Source organism: Triticum aestivum, chromosome 2A (assembly GCF_018294505.1).
Source record: "Triticum aestivum cultivar Chinese Spring chromosome 2A, IWGSC CS RefSeq v2.1, whole genome shotgun sequence".
Lineage (NCBI taxonomy): Eukaryota > Viridiplantae > Streptophyta > Magnoliopsida > Poales > Poaceae > Triticum > Triticum aestivum.
In genome coordinates this window covers 472,397,644-472,415,049 of record NC_057797.1, presented here as the reverse complement: position 1 = coordinate 472,415,049, position 17,406 = coordinate 472,397,644, and the positions used below count along the sequence as shown (strand labels likewise).

Sequence of the window (17,406 nt, the reverse complement as noted above, 5' to 3'; positions counted from 1 at the left end):
TAATTTGCTGCATCTTTACGATTTCTGGGGTCTTGTGTGACAGCTCCATCCATCATCATCGTGTTGTGCTTGCATGCATAATCTCACTGTTCACAAGGATTAGCCACGTCATCATCGTCAGGTGAGTGGTCCGTTGGGTACATGTGCGCCTCTAACGAGCCCGACGGCCCACACTTCGGCCTTTACGTTTATGTGTTGCTCGCTCCTGGCCGACCCCTTGAAGCACTCGCCCGTGCTCTTTTGTCTCCAAGTGCTCACGCCAGATGCAATCGCCTCTGGTTGTTCTTACCTTAGTGCATTTTGTGTCCTTTCTCTTAACCTCCCCTTGTTGCATACTTGAATTATGTGTTTTGTGTGTGTGCGCGCTTGTGTGCAGGTCGGACTCCCATAAACTGTTAAAAAAAGGAATCTTCATAGACGAGTACGTGTTGGGTTGTGTGTGTGTCTTATATTTGAAGTAACGTTATATAGCTTTATTTTTAAATCTCAACCGTCTATCTTTAGCACTAACACAAAATCAACGGATATAAAAAGATGACCTATGGGAAACTATGAAATTTTCGTCCTTTAATATTAGGTATAGATATAGAAGTACATAAAGAAGACAAATATGTGGCTCTATAATGCATACAGTCCGTGTAAAAAGAAATACGAAACATTACATACACATAATAAGTCCATTTTTTTTACAAAAATATAGTATGTCCAGGTGTGTATATGTGAGGTTGCTTTTGAAATGTTCTGGAACTTTAAAATACTATGAACCTTATTAAGTTTGATGCTGATTTCAAAAAAAAAAGTTTGATGCTTGTAGGCGTCGGGATCCAAAACACCTCACTATCTATCGACAACGTCAAGTTTATTTTTGGCCATGGGGGCCAGCGAGGTCAAAAATTTCAATGCAGGCCAGCAAAAGAGGTTGGAATAACTCGACGCCGTAAACAAAAATAATGGCGGATCCCTCTTTCTCTCCCCGATCGACAAGAAATTCTCTCTCTTCCCTCTTTTAATAGCGGATCCCTCTCACAAACCCCTTCCCTTGTATAACCCCCCACAGCCAGCCCACCCAGGTACAGGTAGAGACAGACAACCAGGAGCGCCCAAGAAGCGGTGCAGGAGGAATCCCGGCCTCTGTAGCAAACAAGAATCCATCCACCTGTCCTCCTCATCGAGATCTCGCACGGGGCGGCTCGTGGTGAGGTGAGTGAGTCGACCGTCCATGGCGTTCAGGGCCTGCCTCCCGTCCCACAAGGCCTCGCCGTCGCCTTCCGTCGCGCAGAGGAGGGCCGGCAATGGGGCACCGCCGGTGGTGGTCATGGCCTCCACCATGAACGAGTAAGCAGATCCTCCCGCCCACGCCTGCGAATCCTGCTCCTTGATTATGGCGGAAATGGTTTCGTGTACAGTGTGATCTGGGTTGGTGGGAGGGTTTCCATCGACCCGGGAGTTATTTTTGTGATCTGGGGTGGCGAGATTTGTGATCTAGAATTGGCTGCCTGGAAAATAGGGCAAACACTTATTCCAATGGATCGGATCAAATCACGACAAGAAAAAAAATGCACTCCATCTTTTTTTCTCGTTGCGGTTTGGCTTCCGTGTTCTCCTTCTTTTCTTGTTGAGATCCAGGGCTTTGCTCCGTGTGTCTTTAAATTCATTTGCTGATCCATTTGATGCCGAGCTTCTGCTTACGGTCTGGATGGATCGATTTGGCGATCTAGCCCGTTTGCAGATGCGCAAAATCCGGTTCCCCGTTTCTGCCTATCTCAGTTTTTTTGTAACGACGATATATCTACTGGTTCTCAAATTGACTGTGCATGAATTCTTGCAGTATCAATTTCACATTAACTAGTTATTTGTCATAACAAAAATCCTATATTGTTGATTAGAAGGAATTGCTTGTGCAGAAACAATAGATGGTCAATGTAAGCAGGCTGTACAAATCCAGAATTCTTTGGATGGTCAATTTAATCAGGCCGCCGAAATTCAGAGTCATTTCGATGGTCAATTTATGCAGGCCGTAAAATTTCAGAGTTGTTTGGATGGTCAATTTAAATTTATGCAGGCTGTACTTGTTCAAAGTTGTTTTCCAGTGGTCTTCGGGGGGTTTATGTCATGCATGAAGCCATAAACTTGTTAGCTGCTGAGATCTGAACTTGTTCAAACATGTTGATGGGGATAGACTGATAGTGAACATTAAAAGGCTTGATCTGCGATTATGATTTGTGCATTTTAGTTTTTGGGAGCTCGCACAAACACTACTCTTGTGTTCTTGTAGTATCAGTTTAAATAAGTCGTAGTCTAAGAACAGAAATTTACACTCTCCAGTGAACAGAAATTTACCAATGACGTTTTAGGGTATTGTAATCAATAATACAATGAACTTTGAGTGGTCAGACTGTTCGCTGGATTCATAAAGATGAATATAGAAATTATGCGAGTACAAAAAAAAGGGCACCGACTCTTTGTTTGTCATCCAGTTTAATGTATAAGATAATTTGGGCGGATTTTGCGTTGATTGTGTTTTCCTTAGTCAAGTTTTGCATCGAGTTACTCTGTTTAGTCAAATTATCCATCAAGTTATTCCGGATAATAGCTTGTAAAACCTTAAAACATTGTTGGTTCTGCCCTGTTTATGTATGTAGATGCAGTTGTGGCACCTCAAACTACTTAATCTAACTTCACCGGAACCTTATATGTTTTTGATATATGGTAGTAGCATGTTTGGTAAACACTGTTTTGTGTTAAAAGTTTCTATGCAAACATCAGGAGCCTTTCTTCACCATGGTCTAAAGGGATAGGCTCATTGTGTTTCCTTTGCCACTCTAATTTGACAGAAGCCTGGAAATTTCTGGAATAGAGATATTATGGTAGATAGATTAATATGAGTTGCATCCATTCACCTTAACAAGTACTGTACATCCATATGTACTGTGCAGTGCTCCTTCTGGATTGTACTAAGTCATTATGTTACCTTTCCTAGGGTCAAAACTGCCAAAAAGCCCTATGCTCCCCCACGCGAGGTGCATCTCCAAGTCATGCATTCGCTACCAGCACAAAAGCAGGAGATCTTTGATTCACTTCAATCTTGGGCTAGGGACAACCTATTGAACCTTCTGAAGCCAGTTGAGAAGTCATGGCAGCCACAGGACTTCCTACCAGACCCTTCTTCCGAGGGATTTTATGATGAAGTAAAAGAACTGAGGGAGCGGGCAAAGGAAATCCCTGATGACTACTTTGTTTGCCTAGTTGGTGACATGGTTACTGAGGAAGCCCTTCCTACGTACCAAACAATGCTCAACACCCTTGATGGTGTCCGAGATGAAACTGGCGCAAGCCCAACTGCCTGGGCTGTTTGGACAAGAGCATGGACTGCTGAAGAAAACAGGCACGGTGATCTTCTGAACAAGTACATGTACCTTTCCGGACGGGTTGACATGAGACAAATTGAGAAGACTATACAGTACCTTATTGGTTCTGGAATGGTAAGAACTATCTCTCCGTTCTAAAATAGATGATTTAATTTTGTACTACAGTTAGTACAAAGTTGAGTCATCTATTTTAGAACGGAGGGAGTATTATCTATCTTTTAAGCTTCAGTGTATGATCATTAACTTTGCTAATCTCAAAGCAAAATCACCAATATTCTCAAAACCAACATGTAACAAAAGTGTATGGTGTTCAATCGACAAACTACCATTTACTTTGTGCTGTCTGTAGATAGTGCTTCATTGTAGCAGGGTTGGATTGTAACATGCAACTATATTCTGTTTTAACCTATATTCTTGTGCTGCTACTTGTAAATTGTAACATGCAATTGTTTTTGGATTGAACGTTGCCATTAATTCTTAGTGTATCCCATGTCAATACAGGATCCAGGAACTGAGAACAATCCCTACATGGGTTTCCTTTACACATCATTCCAAGAGAGAGCTACTTTCATATCCCATGGCAATACTGCTAGGCATGCCAAGCAATTTGGGGACCTTAAACTGGCCCAGATATGTGGTACAATAGCAGCTGATGAGAAGCGCCATGAGACGGCTTACACCAAGATAGTTGAAAAGCTTTTTGAAATAGATCCTGACTACACGGTGCTTGCATTTGCTGACATGATGAGGAAGAAAATCTCAATGCCTGCTCATCTCATGTACGATGGTGAGGACGACAACCTATTCGAGCACTTCAGCTCGGTGGCGCAGCGGCTTGGGGTCTACACAGCGAAAGACTACGCCGACATCCTCGAGTTCTTGGTCCAGAGGTGGAAAGTTGCAGATCTCACTGGACTGTCCGGTGAAGGAAGGCGGTCGCAGGACTATGTTTGCACTTTGGCAACGAGATTCAGGCGGCTGGACGAAAGAGCGCAGGCAAGGGCGAAACAGGGGCCTGTGGTTCCATTCAGCTGGGTCTACGACCGCAAAGTGCAGCTCTAATAAAGAGGAAGGAACACAAGGTTAATGAGACTGCATCCATCCTATTATTTCGTGTTTCGGGTCAGTGTAGGTTTTCCTAATAGCAGGGTAGAATGTTTTATGTGCTGTCCTGTAAGTTGTTGGATGACAGTGAGGAAGAGGCTAGTGAAAGTGGTGTGAGATGCTGGCTGGCCATGAAGGGCTCCGTTGCAACCTTTTGTTGTGTTGAATATTTTATGTGACCGTTGAAGTTTACAGGGCTTGTATAAGTTTCAAAGTAATAAATGGATATTTGTATACAGACAGACCTATATGTTGGTGCATCATGAGATTCCAAACTTTAAAGCCATTTTTTCTGATCGAAATGCAATGAGTTCAACAAGCTTGATCATGTTCTGCTCTTCTCTGCTTTCCATCTTGTTGTGTTTCTGCCTCGAGTTCATTATTACAGATCTATTTCGAACTTGGAATTATTTTGCCTAGACGGAGATCATGTTTCATGTGTTTTCTCTCAGTTTGAATTGAATTCGCACAAGCCACACGTCGGTCAATTGAACTGGAGGACACAGTTTGAAGTCTAGCTAATTGCATTTTTCTTCTTTCCTTTTTTTTTCACAGCGTCAGTCAATTGAACAGTACACTGGAGGACACAGTTTAACAGTCTGGTATAAAGAACCAATACAACCACAATTTCGCCTGATCTTTCGACGGTTCAAGCTTTGCGCACACCTTTTTTTTTACTACAATACAAGAAAGGACTAAATCTATGCTGTTATACCTAGCAGCAACAGCAGTCGATTCCACATGCGTAGAAGGTCAAGTGGCACCAAATCTGTACGAAAAGTACAAGGGTAATCTGAAATGAGCTCCTGTCTGCCATCAACTTTGATGAGAAGCCGAGCCCAGACCTCGATTCTAAGCAGAAACCCTGCTGGAGTGGAGCTCTGACTGCATCTCCCGAACAAGAATCTCCTCAACGGCGTCTACAAATCTTACCAGATGCCGACGAGTCTCAAGCTCCAAGCCATTGGCAAGTTCCTGGCAACCATAGGACCAAGACCGCGAATTAGGTTGCTACTCAACAGCTGGTACCCATGCTATTATGTTTGTTTTGGTAGCCATGGCCTTGGTCTAGAAGCTGGTACCCATGCTTATTGACTACAAAAAGGAAACTAGGCGTCTATGCAAAACAGATCATTATTTTCATACTTCTTCTGCTAATATTGGCTTAGCCATTTTTACCTTGGTCTTGCAGAGCAAATGTAAAGTTATATTCGTTGGCTGAGTCCCTGAATTGCGGATTGAGATTAACTTCAGACCATAGGACGACAGTGGCCAGTCTGCAGATATCTTGAAGAAGGCATCAATTGCACCAACCAAATGAGCTACGATTGTTTCATCTTTGTCAAAGTACTCAAAAGAATGCCTGCAAGAAAACAGAAGAGTTTGTCACATTATCGAAATGCTGAACACAAAGGGACAAAATTATGAGCATATATAATATTCATGCTGAGCACCTACAATTAGTTTTTGTTGCCTATGTGCATCACATGAGCCTGGCTTCAATTGTCAGATAAAATGTAGATCACTACCTCTTTTGAGAAATATTTATCATTACTCAATTAAGGGGGTCATCAAATCCAAATAGTAAGGACATTCATGATTAAATTGTGCTTCTTGTTTAATGTGAAATTGCAATGTTTGTTGTTGTTTTTTTCCTCTAACAAGCGGCCAGCTGCATATCATTTTCTATTAGAAAGGAACGTGTCTCTCATAGTAAAATCTGTTTGATACAAAACCAAGTAAATGGCTCCAGTAATGTTGGCAGAACATACAGTGCTATAACATACAAAGAGTGCTATGAATCATTGCAGTGTAAGCTCTAAATTCAATGAAGAAGCTTAGAAATTATAGATTCCTTGCAATTATTCTTACAAAAGGGAATAACAGTAAAAAAGATACAGAATTATTAGCGCAATACTAGCAGATGCAAAATAATGTCACCTGGAATTATTGGCATCATTCACCAACGATCGTCTTAGAGTGTTGATTACAATCTGTTGTTGACATTGCCGAATGAGCCATCCCAAAGATGGAGCGGAAATGACCTCTCTTCAAAAGCAGATAGCGTTTTTTTGCATAAGCAGTTAAGCACACAAAAATGATTGAAAGTAATACAGAGTACAGTTCGCACAACTGTGAGTCGTGAATTGTATGCTAAAATAACACAAAAGAAATGACAAAGACAAGTGAAGTTTCTTGGTGTTCTATATGTTGTTCAATAGTGGTGGCACTTCTGAACCTTAATGAAGACTCGAAGTTGTTTAAATGTTTAAACAAGCGACCCCTTTTTTGGAAGAACAATAAGCCAGCTCTGTAAGTCAGATAGCAAGTATCTCTAACATACCTGGAGGACTTGAGCTTCTCAATCAGTATATCTACACAAACATCAGCAGGAAAGATCTGAAAAGACAAATATGATTGGTAAAACATGAAACAACATAGTTCTCCTGAATGGACTTTAAAAGGTTAAAAGTATGGCAATTGGCAATTTGTTATCAAGCACCATAACATTGCCAGCAAAGAACTGAATGAAGTACAAAAAACAGGAATAAGAAGAAAAGTTTGACACGGCTTGAGGTGTTTAGCAGGAATTCAAATGCTGGAACCACTGAATGAGCATAAGCACAAAATTGTATTGTGAATGTTACTGAAAGAATATGAAATAACAGCATAATACAAAATGAGTATCTAAATCCACTCATAGGTTACATCTAATAAAAGATGGTGGATACTGGTGTGTCTCCTTCCTAATCCATATGCATACAAAATCGATTCTAAGACAACATCAGTTTTTGCCTTGATTGTCAGGTAACTATGCAAGCATAAGCACAAAAAAACTTTTGCAATGATCAGGGGTATGGAAGAGTAGTTCACTGCTTTACCATTATTATTATTTTCAGTAAGTTTAGGAATGTCTGATAAAAATACTTTAAGCCTACAAAAATGTTACAGCTTGCCCGAGCCTTTATGTACCGTTGAACACTTGTACATGAGAATATTTTATAATCATCTCAGTTGATTACTTTACATGAAATTGGGAGTGTCAAATAGGATTGATCACTGTATAGGAAAATCAAGGTGGAAAACAGCTAACATCGCACAGGTTACTGTAGCCACACCCAGCCATGCAGTTTTATGATCCTTGGTTATGTCATTATTCACTACTTGTACCGTGAGATTTTTAATCGTGAAATGCAACAATATCCTGAAATGCATCAGGTATTACACCAAATATCTACCATAGGTAAAAATAAAAAATGATGATCAATTAGTTCACCAGAGGTAAAGAGTTTCTACAAAATGAGAAAAATATGGTTAAGAGAGCACCTGGACTTTATTCAGTTCCATGCTTCCTTCATCAACTTCTATCAGTAACTCATGATCTGAAACAGAAGAATCAACAACACAATCCAACTTTTGTCCAAGAATTACACATTCCGAGGTCAGTATAGGTGCCTTCAGGAGCACCCTGAGACAGTTGTCTTTACACTCTAAGACCTTTGGTCCTGAAACCAGAGATTGAAGCTGCCACATTTCTTCATCCCTGGATAGAGAGAGGGAGATGTCATGAAGTAGGAAGTTTTTAAGCAGAACAAGCTTAAAATCTAAACATGAGACAGCCCCAGTTAAAAGCTCAGAGTGGTACAATTTTAACAAGCTGGGATGATGAAGGAAGCCAACAGGTAAGGACAACGGAATCAGTAAAAAAGTCAACAAAGAAAAATTGATTCAATGGTAAGAAACATATGTAGGTTTCAAAAAATAAGGAACATATGCTTGTGATTATAACTTCTAAATGTGAAGATGGGAAAACAGAAAGCCAGTTACAAATTGATAACCGATTGAGAGTTCACAGATAATCTCAAGGACTGGACATTAAAAGAAGAGCACAACAATCAGGAGATTGGTCAAGAGTTCATGGCGGAACCGGTAAACATGTGTATAGCAGTGTGATCCTCAGAACGCGAGGAAGGCATGCATATCTAATCCAAATGCCACGTTCAACAAAGATAGAAAATTAATCATGTGTTGGAATGAGAAGGTTTTGCCAAAGATAGATGCTGAAACTGAGAAGGTTGAAAATAATATAAACAGAGACTACAAATGAAGAGAACAATGGTGGTGGTGGTGTGCTGTGCACATTACATGGGTTCATCTCAATGCATTAACAGATGATAGCTAACCAAGCATATTTACATTTTGTCCTTAATGAACACAAACAGGGAGTAAAAACTAATGGTGGCAGAATTGTTAGCAAATTCTAAAGCAGATAAAATGGTGAAATTCCTTGTTGAGCAAACTATTTTAAATGCAAAGTCAAGTTGAGAAACCTCATTCATATGATAAATTAAAGTATTCTTCTCTGTTTGTAAAGCGTCCCTAAAGCGTCGCTTAAGCGACGCTTAAGCGTTAGAGCGCCCTCCAGGCTCAAAGCGTCCAACTCGCTTTAGACATGTGTCTAAGGCGTCCGCCTTAGACACTAAAGCGTCTGAAGCGCCTGCTTAGGCGTCCTGATTGGCGCTTTAAGGCAGAGAGGACGCCTTAGACTTGCCAGGCAGGGTACAGAGATTCCTGGCAGGGAAACAGGGCTGGGCTCACATGTGAAACAGTTACAGGAGGGGAAAGAAAGAGAGAGAACCAAAACCAGAGCGTGCAAATATCCAGGCTTTCAGCTCTTTCCTCTCTCCTCTGGCAGCAGCTTCCTCAGATCTGCACCAGCCTTTTCTGCTCTGTTGTGTGTTATGCTATGCACAACTCCTCTGCTGTTAGGTGCTACTGCCTCTCTTATAGCAATTGGCTAGTTGCTTACTGCTTAGTGGATGGATCAGAATATATGGGCTCACTGGTGGATTAGAATCAACATATATATGTCTCACTAAATGGTGCTCTATTATACTGCCCATCAGGTTCAGAGTCTGTGTAAAGCGTCGCCTCGCTTTACGCTTTATCGCTTAAGCAGTGAGGCGCCCCCCTAGCGCCTCGCTTCGCTTTACCGCTTTATAAACATAGGTATTCTTATCATCAAGAACAATCAGGGACATTTATTGAGTTCTGAATAACAATCAGGATTTATGTTGAGTTCTGAATAACCATATCATTGCCATCATGGCAAACAAGTAGCATTGCCATTGTTGATGTTAAGATGCTTTAAACAGATTTACAATCAGTAGAGAGATTAAGGCGCATTAGCTTGATACCTTTGCATTGAAATACTTTGTATTTGTAGCAGCTTCAAGTCCATCTCACTTTTTCCTATTTGATGATCTAGTTTCAGTTCCTGGAAATTTGTTAAAGGTGTGTGTTCAACAACACAGAGCATTGTAAGCTGAAGAAAAAGGAAAAAATATACTCAGATGAAAATCCGTTTGCATGTGTATTAGCTCCATATGTGTCTGTGATTATCGTTGTTACTACTTTCTGTGTGAGGTTTTGTTTGTGGAAGATGCTCTATAACATAAATAGGCAGAATAGGTTGACTGTATTACAATGTAACTGTCCAAGAGGACACCACCAACACACCCATGAAGTAACTATCTAGGTTTCACAAAATAATTTCAACAAGGAATATAAGTTACATTTACGAATTTGCATTACTATTATCCTAAACTTTCCATTGATTTGTCTCCACTTAGACCATTGAAATTGTTAAGCAATAAGCAATTCAGCATAGATAGCACAATATTTGGAATATGCCAATTATATACAACATCTAACACACCTCATATTTGCAGTCCTTCTCAATATCTATTTGGTTGAAGCCTGAATCAGTTGAGATAGGACTTGCTTCCGAATGTTTCAAACCCTACATCAAAGGAGGGTGAAATATTGTAAATATGTTAAGAAAAGAAAGTTGAAGGGAATGTAAAAGATTACTTAATGTAGATGACATGTCAAATATTACATAAACATGATGGCAGACATTTAAGATTGTCACGACTCGCAAGAAAAGAAAAACACTACTGATTTTGAATCGACAAATTTAACTTCCTTGGAATATTTGTTTTGCAAACAGTCTTATTTTGACGAGGAATTGGATGCAGTAAAGGGTCCAGAATTTGAGAACAACCTCTGAACCAAGTGTATTCAGTGAAGACTCCAGTGATTCAATCTCAGCATCCAGTGGAATCATGTCTAAACAACAAAAGTCGTTTTTGTTATTTGAAAGAACACGGTGCTACGACTTGGCTAGCAAAGTGTTGGCAACTAGCATGGGCTTATAAACAAGAAAAACCCAAGATAAATAACCTTTGAACACTGTCTCTCCAATGACACTAATCTCGGCAGATAACTTGCAGTTCTCCTCCTCTGTCAAGCTCACCTCCTTTCTCAACCACTCAATGTACAAGTCTACATACAACAATCGCACCGTCACATTGAAACCAAAAGAGCCATTGTGCACCACACTCTATGAACCGTCAAGATAGCAGTAAAATCAAATGGAATCGGACGCATACCCAAACAGCGACTCTCTAGCTCAGCAGCGCTGGAGTCCCACGCATCCTCCGCCTGCATATCCGCCTGGAAACAACACAGCAGAAACGAAGATGTTAACCTGTCTCGTGGGCTGAAGTAAGAAACCTAGCAGAGCACGGGAACCCCTGGCTGTTGACACGAAGCCGCCGACACCCACCTCGCACCCGGAGCGCAGCCCATCCTCCGCCGCCGCAGCATCCACCGGCTCCTCCTCGTCCCCTCCCCACAGCGTGGAGAGCTGCTTGAACCGGCTGAACGAACGAAGGGAGTTGGGAGGTGAATCGATGGAGTGGAGGAGAGGGCGGAGGGGACAGCAAGTAGGTAGTACCTTCGGATTGCGGCCGCGTCGAGGGGCGCCTCGGGGTCCTCCACCGGGGCCAGCGCTAGGGTTTCCGCCATGGCCGCAGCCATCTCCGCCTCTCTGTCCCGCCTAGAAATTTGCTTTCGAAATGGGGGAAGAGATCAAAAGGAGACGAGAGCCGCGACGGGTGGCATCCCGCCCCTCCCTACTCCAGCAAACTACAGTTCAGCCCCGACCCTGTCAGATCCTCTACACCCACAATTGTCGCTCCAGCGAGAACACCTCCGGCCATCCAACGGTCGTCATCCACTTCTCTGGATGGTCAGGATTGACGGGGATATTTGAATTACACTTCATTTCATCATTGTTTGTCGTTGTTCATTGCACTGTTTTTTTTTTGCGAGTGAAATTTGTATTACTCAACCACCAAGAAGATACAATCAGCCGTTGCTAGTTCTACCGCAACAGAGGGACCAGATCCTAGCCAAGTCATTGTTCTTCCCTCTATGCGTGCAAAATTTGCCAAGCTATCACTAACCTTATTAACATGACGGCTAACATGAGTAATACAACATTCACAAAGTGACATGAGATATCTAATCTCCTTAACTAAGGAAGCATAAATCGACCTATCTTGTTCTCGTCCTTTGATCATCTTGACTGCCACAAGTGAGTCCATCTCAATGATGACCCGAAGTTCGCTTCTCTGGATCGCTAGGGATAAGCCTTCCATGCACGCGCCCAACTCTGCCTCGAGAGCTTCTCGGCACGAGAAGAAGGTCCTGCAAGCAGAAAATATAATGACTCCCTGAGAGTCACTGTTGTTGTGGGCTTAGTTGGTCCTTCCCTGGAAAGGACGGCATGGCCCAACGGGTAGCTTCAACCGGCTACCCTGCGTGCCAACTAGGCTTGGTGTCAGACCAAGACTCGAACGACCTTCTGAGGGCATGACCAACGGGCTGCCTCAAACCTAATGTCCCATGGTCTATGTCGGTTCAGATGCCACACTGGAGCTAAAGTAGGTGTCTCATAGGGCAAACGGGTTCTTACAGAGGAGCCAACCGCTCCATGAAAAAAGTAAGGGAAAAGGAGGAAAGAGAGGAAAGGGAAAGAGAAAGAGATACGTCGTGGGAGAAAGAAGGAGATGGGGCTCACTGAGATGGGGTCTACATAGTGATGCCTTTGGGTGAAATCAAATAAAAATGACGGCCCTAGAATTTTAGATCCGATGTGGAGCATGGGGCATCACCATTGTAGTGCTTCCGTTGCTCGTGCCCTCAGGAGCTGGCTACTTCATGAGAAAAAGAAGAAGAAAGAAAGAGAAGGGGAAAAGGTAGAGGAAAGGAGGAAGTAGATGACCACAACAATGGGAAGGAAAGAGAAGAAGGAACCACGATGGAGCATTGCTTTACGTTTTGTTCGTGGATGAAAATAAGTCAATACAATTAATCTCATCTTTGATTGTCTAGGTGGAGGGCTGGGAGCAGCACCCTCCATAGCTCATGCCCTGATGAATTCTCGTGCTTGGCTTGGGCATGGGACGCTACTGCTTTTGTGCCTGGCCATGCAGCTTTTGCTCATTTTCACGACCATGCAAGATACCTATGTTACGGACGTCATATCAGGCTATTGTTTGTCTTTTTCTTCTCCTAGGGCGATCTAAAAGTGCTCTGTTTCGGCTGCCTGGACAAGGCTAATGGTGGTCTCGAGTCTTAGCCCGCGTTAATGATACTCCCAACTTACCGAGCCGGGCTAGCGTTAGATTTTCAAGGACACAAACCAAACATGGCACATGCAAATCTCATGGAGGTGCCAGGCCAGACAAGTTTGCCCCAGGAAGTAACCAAATGGCCTGTGTAACCTAGTGAGTTGAGTATAAAAGGGACTATATTATATCTCTAGGGTTGTAGAAAGGATAGAGAGGGAGATTGGTGGAATTGTTGGATGTATTATTAAGCCTCGAGGGTGAGTATATATTGAGTACAAAACTTGGAGGGAAAGACGCCTCCTAGAGATAAGATAGAAATAATTCTATCTAATCCCGGGCAATCTCTACTACCAAATATGTCTCTAACAAGGGTTATCGATCATTCACAATTATCATATCACTTATAAATACATATTGAGGTATTTATCAGTATGGGCAAACCCTGAACCCTATGCCAGATATATTCTTGAATTGTTATTGGTTTTAGTTCTCGAGTCAGTCTATCAAATGTGATCTGACAATTAGTACCAGAGCGGTCTGTTCCTAGAGTGGTTGGGCGACGAGGTGGTTTGGATCTCCTCCGAAATCCCGCCCTCCTTCCTCTTCGCATGACGGTGGTGTTAATCTGCCGACCAACAAAGCTACCACCTCCCAGAGATTGTGATCATAGAATTGCTCTAGTGCCTGGCTTGGTTTCTCCTTACGCTAGACTACATAAGGTTCTGCACAAGCAAAATGATGAGATGGAGTAACAACTACATGATTTGCTTTCTCATGATATCAATAGACCAAGCCAGATTCCATATGCATGTCCTACTTTTTTGCTGAAGAAGGAAGATTCCAACTAGAGACTTTGTGTTGATTGCAAGAAGTTAAGTGCTCAAACAGATAAGATTGTTTTTTCTATTCCTGTAATAGAGGATTTCATAGATGTGTTACATGGAGCCAAAGTTTTCTCTAAACTAGATTTGAGGTATGGCTATCATCATGTGAGAATGTTTCCACCAGTCTACCTCATATTTGGAAAAGAATTGTTGTTAGGACGTATTTTTGGCACTTTGTATACATGGTCATGCATTTTGGACAACCTCGAGAAAATTCATGATGGTTTTCCTTGACGATGTGTTAATTTACGGTAAAGACACAACCTCTCATATCAAACACTTGCAATTAGTCCCAAATCCTTTTCAGACAACATTTATCTGCTAAAAACCGAGTAAATGTGTTTTTGTTGTTGAAAAAGTGGAGTATCTGGATCATGTTATAACCAAAGATGGATTCACTATCAACCCTAGCAAAATTGATTCTGTTGCTAATGGGAAAAGTCCAACTTCTTATACTCAGCTTAGAAATTTCTTGGTGTTGATACGTTATGTTACTACATAAGTTTTATCCAAATATATGGTGTCATTTTGTAGGCCTTTGCATGATATCCTCAAACTTGGCAATTTTTCATCGGTCAACTCAACATGAGCAAGCTTTCGAGAAACTGGAAATTTATGATTATTGCACATGTACTAGCTTTACCTAACTTCAAATAGCCATTTGTCCTCTAGGGCATCTCCAAGGAGGACCCGTAAATCTCCAGCAATCGTTTGTATCAGGCTGTCCGGACAGCGGAAGCCATCCAACGCCGACCTGTATTGATTCACGGAGCGGTCCGGACACGATTTCTCCTGCAAACCGGAGACAAACGTGGAAAGGTTTGCTGGAGTCCGAACCGATCCCAAGGCCGTTTTCTGACCATCCTGGCCCACCAAATACCCCTCCCCATCGCACGTGTGTTCCCGCCCGGTGCCAGCTGGCCGCATTTGTTGAAAATATGCCCTAGAGGCAATAATAAAGTGGTTATTATTATATTTCCTTATTCATTATAAAGGTTTATTATTCATGCTAGAATTGTATTGACCGGAAACTTAAATACATGTGTGGATAGATAAACAAATATCGTGTCCCTAGTGAGCCTCTACTAGACTAGCTCGTTGATCAAACGATGGTTAAGGTCTCCTAACCATAGACATGTGTTGTCACTTGATAACGGGATCACATCATTAGGAGAATGATGTGATGGACAAGACCCATCCGTTAGCATAGTATATGATCGTTCATTTTATTGCTACTGCTTTCTTAATGTCAAATACATATTCCTTCGACCATGAGATCATGCAACTCTCGGATACCGGAGGAATACCTTGTGTGCTATCAAACATCACAACATAACTGGGTGATCATAAAGATTCTCTATAGGTATCTCCGAAGGTGTCTGTTGAGTTGGCATGGATCGAAATTGGGATTTGTCCCTCCGTGTACCAGAGAGGTATCTCTAGGCCCTCTCGGTAATATAGCATCACAAGAAGCTTGCAAGAAAAGTGGCTAAGGAGCTAGTACGAGATGATGTATTACAAAACGAGTAAAGATATTGGGAAACATAGCATGCAATTTCAGAAAAAATCCTACGCTCACGTAAAATCTATCTAGGAGATGCATAACAACGAGAGAGGGAGAGTGTGTCCACGTACCCTCGTAGACCGAAAGCAGAAGAATTTGATAAAGCGGTTGATGTAGTCGAACTTCTTCTTGTTCCGACTGATCAAGCACCGAATGTACGCCGCCTCCGATTTCTGCACACGTTCGGCTCGATGACGTCCCTCGAACTCTTGATGCAGCAAAGTGTCGAGGGAGAGTGATACATCCATTTTGCATCATGTTTTCTTACTATTATTTATAATGTTTTTATCCATAATAACGCCTTTTGGAGTAATTCTAATGCCTTTTCTCTCATAATTTGCAAGGAACACACCAAGAGGGAGAATTTCGGCAGTTGGAAATCTGGACCTGGAAAAGCTACGTCGGGACACCTATTCTGCACAACTCCAAATGAGGTGAAACTTTACGGAGATTTTTTATGAATTATTTGAGAAATACCGCAGCCAATAAACACCAGAGGGGCCCCACCAGGTGGGCACAACCTACCCAGGCGCACCAAGGAGCCCAGGCGTGCCCTCCTCGGCCCACCTCTGGTGCCCATCTTTTGGTATATAAGTTATTTTGACCTAGAAAAAAAATAAGAGGAGGACTTTCAGGATGAAGCGTCGCCGCCTCGAGGCGGAACTTGGGCAGGAGCACTTTTGCCCTCCGGCGGAGCGATTCCGCCGGGGGAACTTTCCTCCCGGAGGGGGAAATCATCGTCATCATCATCACCAACAACTCTCCCATCTTGGGGAGGGCAATATCCATCAACATCTTCACCAACATCATCTCCTCTCAAACCCTAGTTCATCTCTTATGTTCAATCTTATTACCGGAACTACAGATTGGTACTTGTGGGTGACTAGTAGTGTTGATTACATCTTGTAGTTGATTACTATATAGTTTATTTGGTGGAAGATTATATGTTCACATCCATTATGCTATTTAATACTCCTCTGATCATGAGCATGTTTATCATTTGTGAGTAGTTACCTTTGTTCTTGAGGTCACGGGAGAAATCATGTTGCAAGTAATCATGTGAATTTGATATGTGTTTGATATTTTGATAGTACGTATGTTGTGATTCCCTTAGTGGTGTCATGTGTACGTCGACTACATGACACTTCACCATATTTGGGCCTAAGGGAATGCATTGTGGAGTAGCAATTAGATGATGGGTTGCAAGAGTGACAGAAGCTTAAACCCCAGTTTATGCGCTATTCCGTAAGAGACCGATTGGATCCAAAAGTTTAATGCTATGATTAGAATTTATTCTTAATACTATTCTCGTAGTTGCGGATGCTTGCGGGAGGATTAATCATAAGTAGGAGGTTTGTTCAAGTAAGAACAACACCTAAGCACTAGTCCACCCACATATCAAATTATCAAAGTAGCGAACACAAATCGAACCAACATGATGAAAGTGACTAGATGAAATTCCCGTGTACCCTCAAGAACGCTTTGCTTATCATAAGAGACCATTTTGGCCTGTCCTTTGCCTCAAAAGGATTGGGCTATCTTGCTGCACTTTTGTTACTACTACCGTTACTTGCTCGTTACAAATTATCTTGCTATCGAACTACTCTGCTACTTACAATTCAGCACTTGCAGACACTACCTTACTGAAAACTACTTGTCATTTCCTTCTGCTCCTCGTTGGGTTCGACACTCTTACTTATCGAAAAGAGCTAGAACTGATCCGCTATAATTGTGGGTCATCACGCGCATCGTCACCTCGTCCTTAGCCAATCTTTGTTTAATCTGTAGCCCCTGTTTCGAGTTGCAAATATGAGCAACGGAACCAATATCAAATACCCAGGCGCTACTACGGGCATTAATGAGGTACACATCAATAACATGTATATCAAATATACCTTTCACTTTGCCATCCTTCTTATCCGCCAAATACTTGGGGCAGTTCCGTTTGGAGTGACTAGTCCCTTTGCAGTAGAAGCACTCAGTTTCAGGCTTAGGTCCAGACT

The 17,406-nt window shown here is 42.1% G+C and overlaps 2 protein-coding genes across 4 annotated transcripts; one reads left to right on the top strand and one right to left on the bottom strand.

Moving 5' to 3' along the window:
- Positions 1 to 1,027: 1,027 nt before the first annotated feature.
- Positions 1,028 to 4,708, top strand: LOC123189029 (stearoyl-[acyl-carrier-protein] 9-desaturase 5, chloroplastic). The gene is made up of 3 exons (XM_044601350.1): positions 1,028 to 1,335; positions 2,981 to 3,482; positions 3,870 to 4,708. The coding sequence occupies exons 1-3, from the start codon at positions 1,220 to 1,222 to the stop codon at positions 4,428 to 4,430; spliced, it is 1,179 nt and encodes a 392-aa protein (XP_044457285.1). The 5' UTR covers positions 1,028 to 1,219; the 3' UTR covers positions 4,431 to 4,708.
- Positions 4,709 to 4,985: 277 nt separating this feature from the next.
- Positions 4,986 to 11,495, bottom strand: LOC123189028 (uncharacterized). Of its 3 annotated transcripts, XM_044601348.1 has the most exons (13): positions 11,275 to 11,495; positions 11,104 to 11,197; positions 10,928 to 10,991; positions 10,719 to 10,820; positions 10,540 to 10,604; positions 10,192 to 10,275; positions 9,671 to 9,798; positions 7,800 to 8,016; positions 6,817 to 6,872; positions 6,414 to 6,521; positions 5,652 to 5,835; positions 5,318 to 5,447; positions 4,986 to 5,241 (listed from the first exon to the last, which is right to left on the bottom strand). In XM_044601348.1, exons 1-12 carry the CDS (start codon positions 11,355 to 11,357, stop codon positions 5,325 to 5,327), a joined length of 1,308 nt encoding a protein of 435 aa, XP_044457283.1. In that variant the 5' UTR covers positions 11,358 to 11,495; the 3' UTR covers positions 4,986 to 5,241; positions 5,318 to 5,324. The 3 variants fall into 3 exon arrangements, with proteins under 3 accessions (XP_044457283.1, XP_044457282.1, XP_044457284.1); XM_044601347.1 differs by having other exon boundaries at positions 4,986 to 5,447; XM_044601349.1 differs by having other exon boundaries at positions 4,986 to 5,447; positions 9,671 to 9,750.
- Positions 11,496 to 17,406: the final 5,911 nt, after the last annotated feature.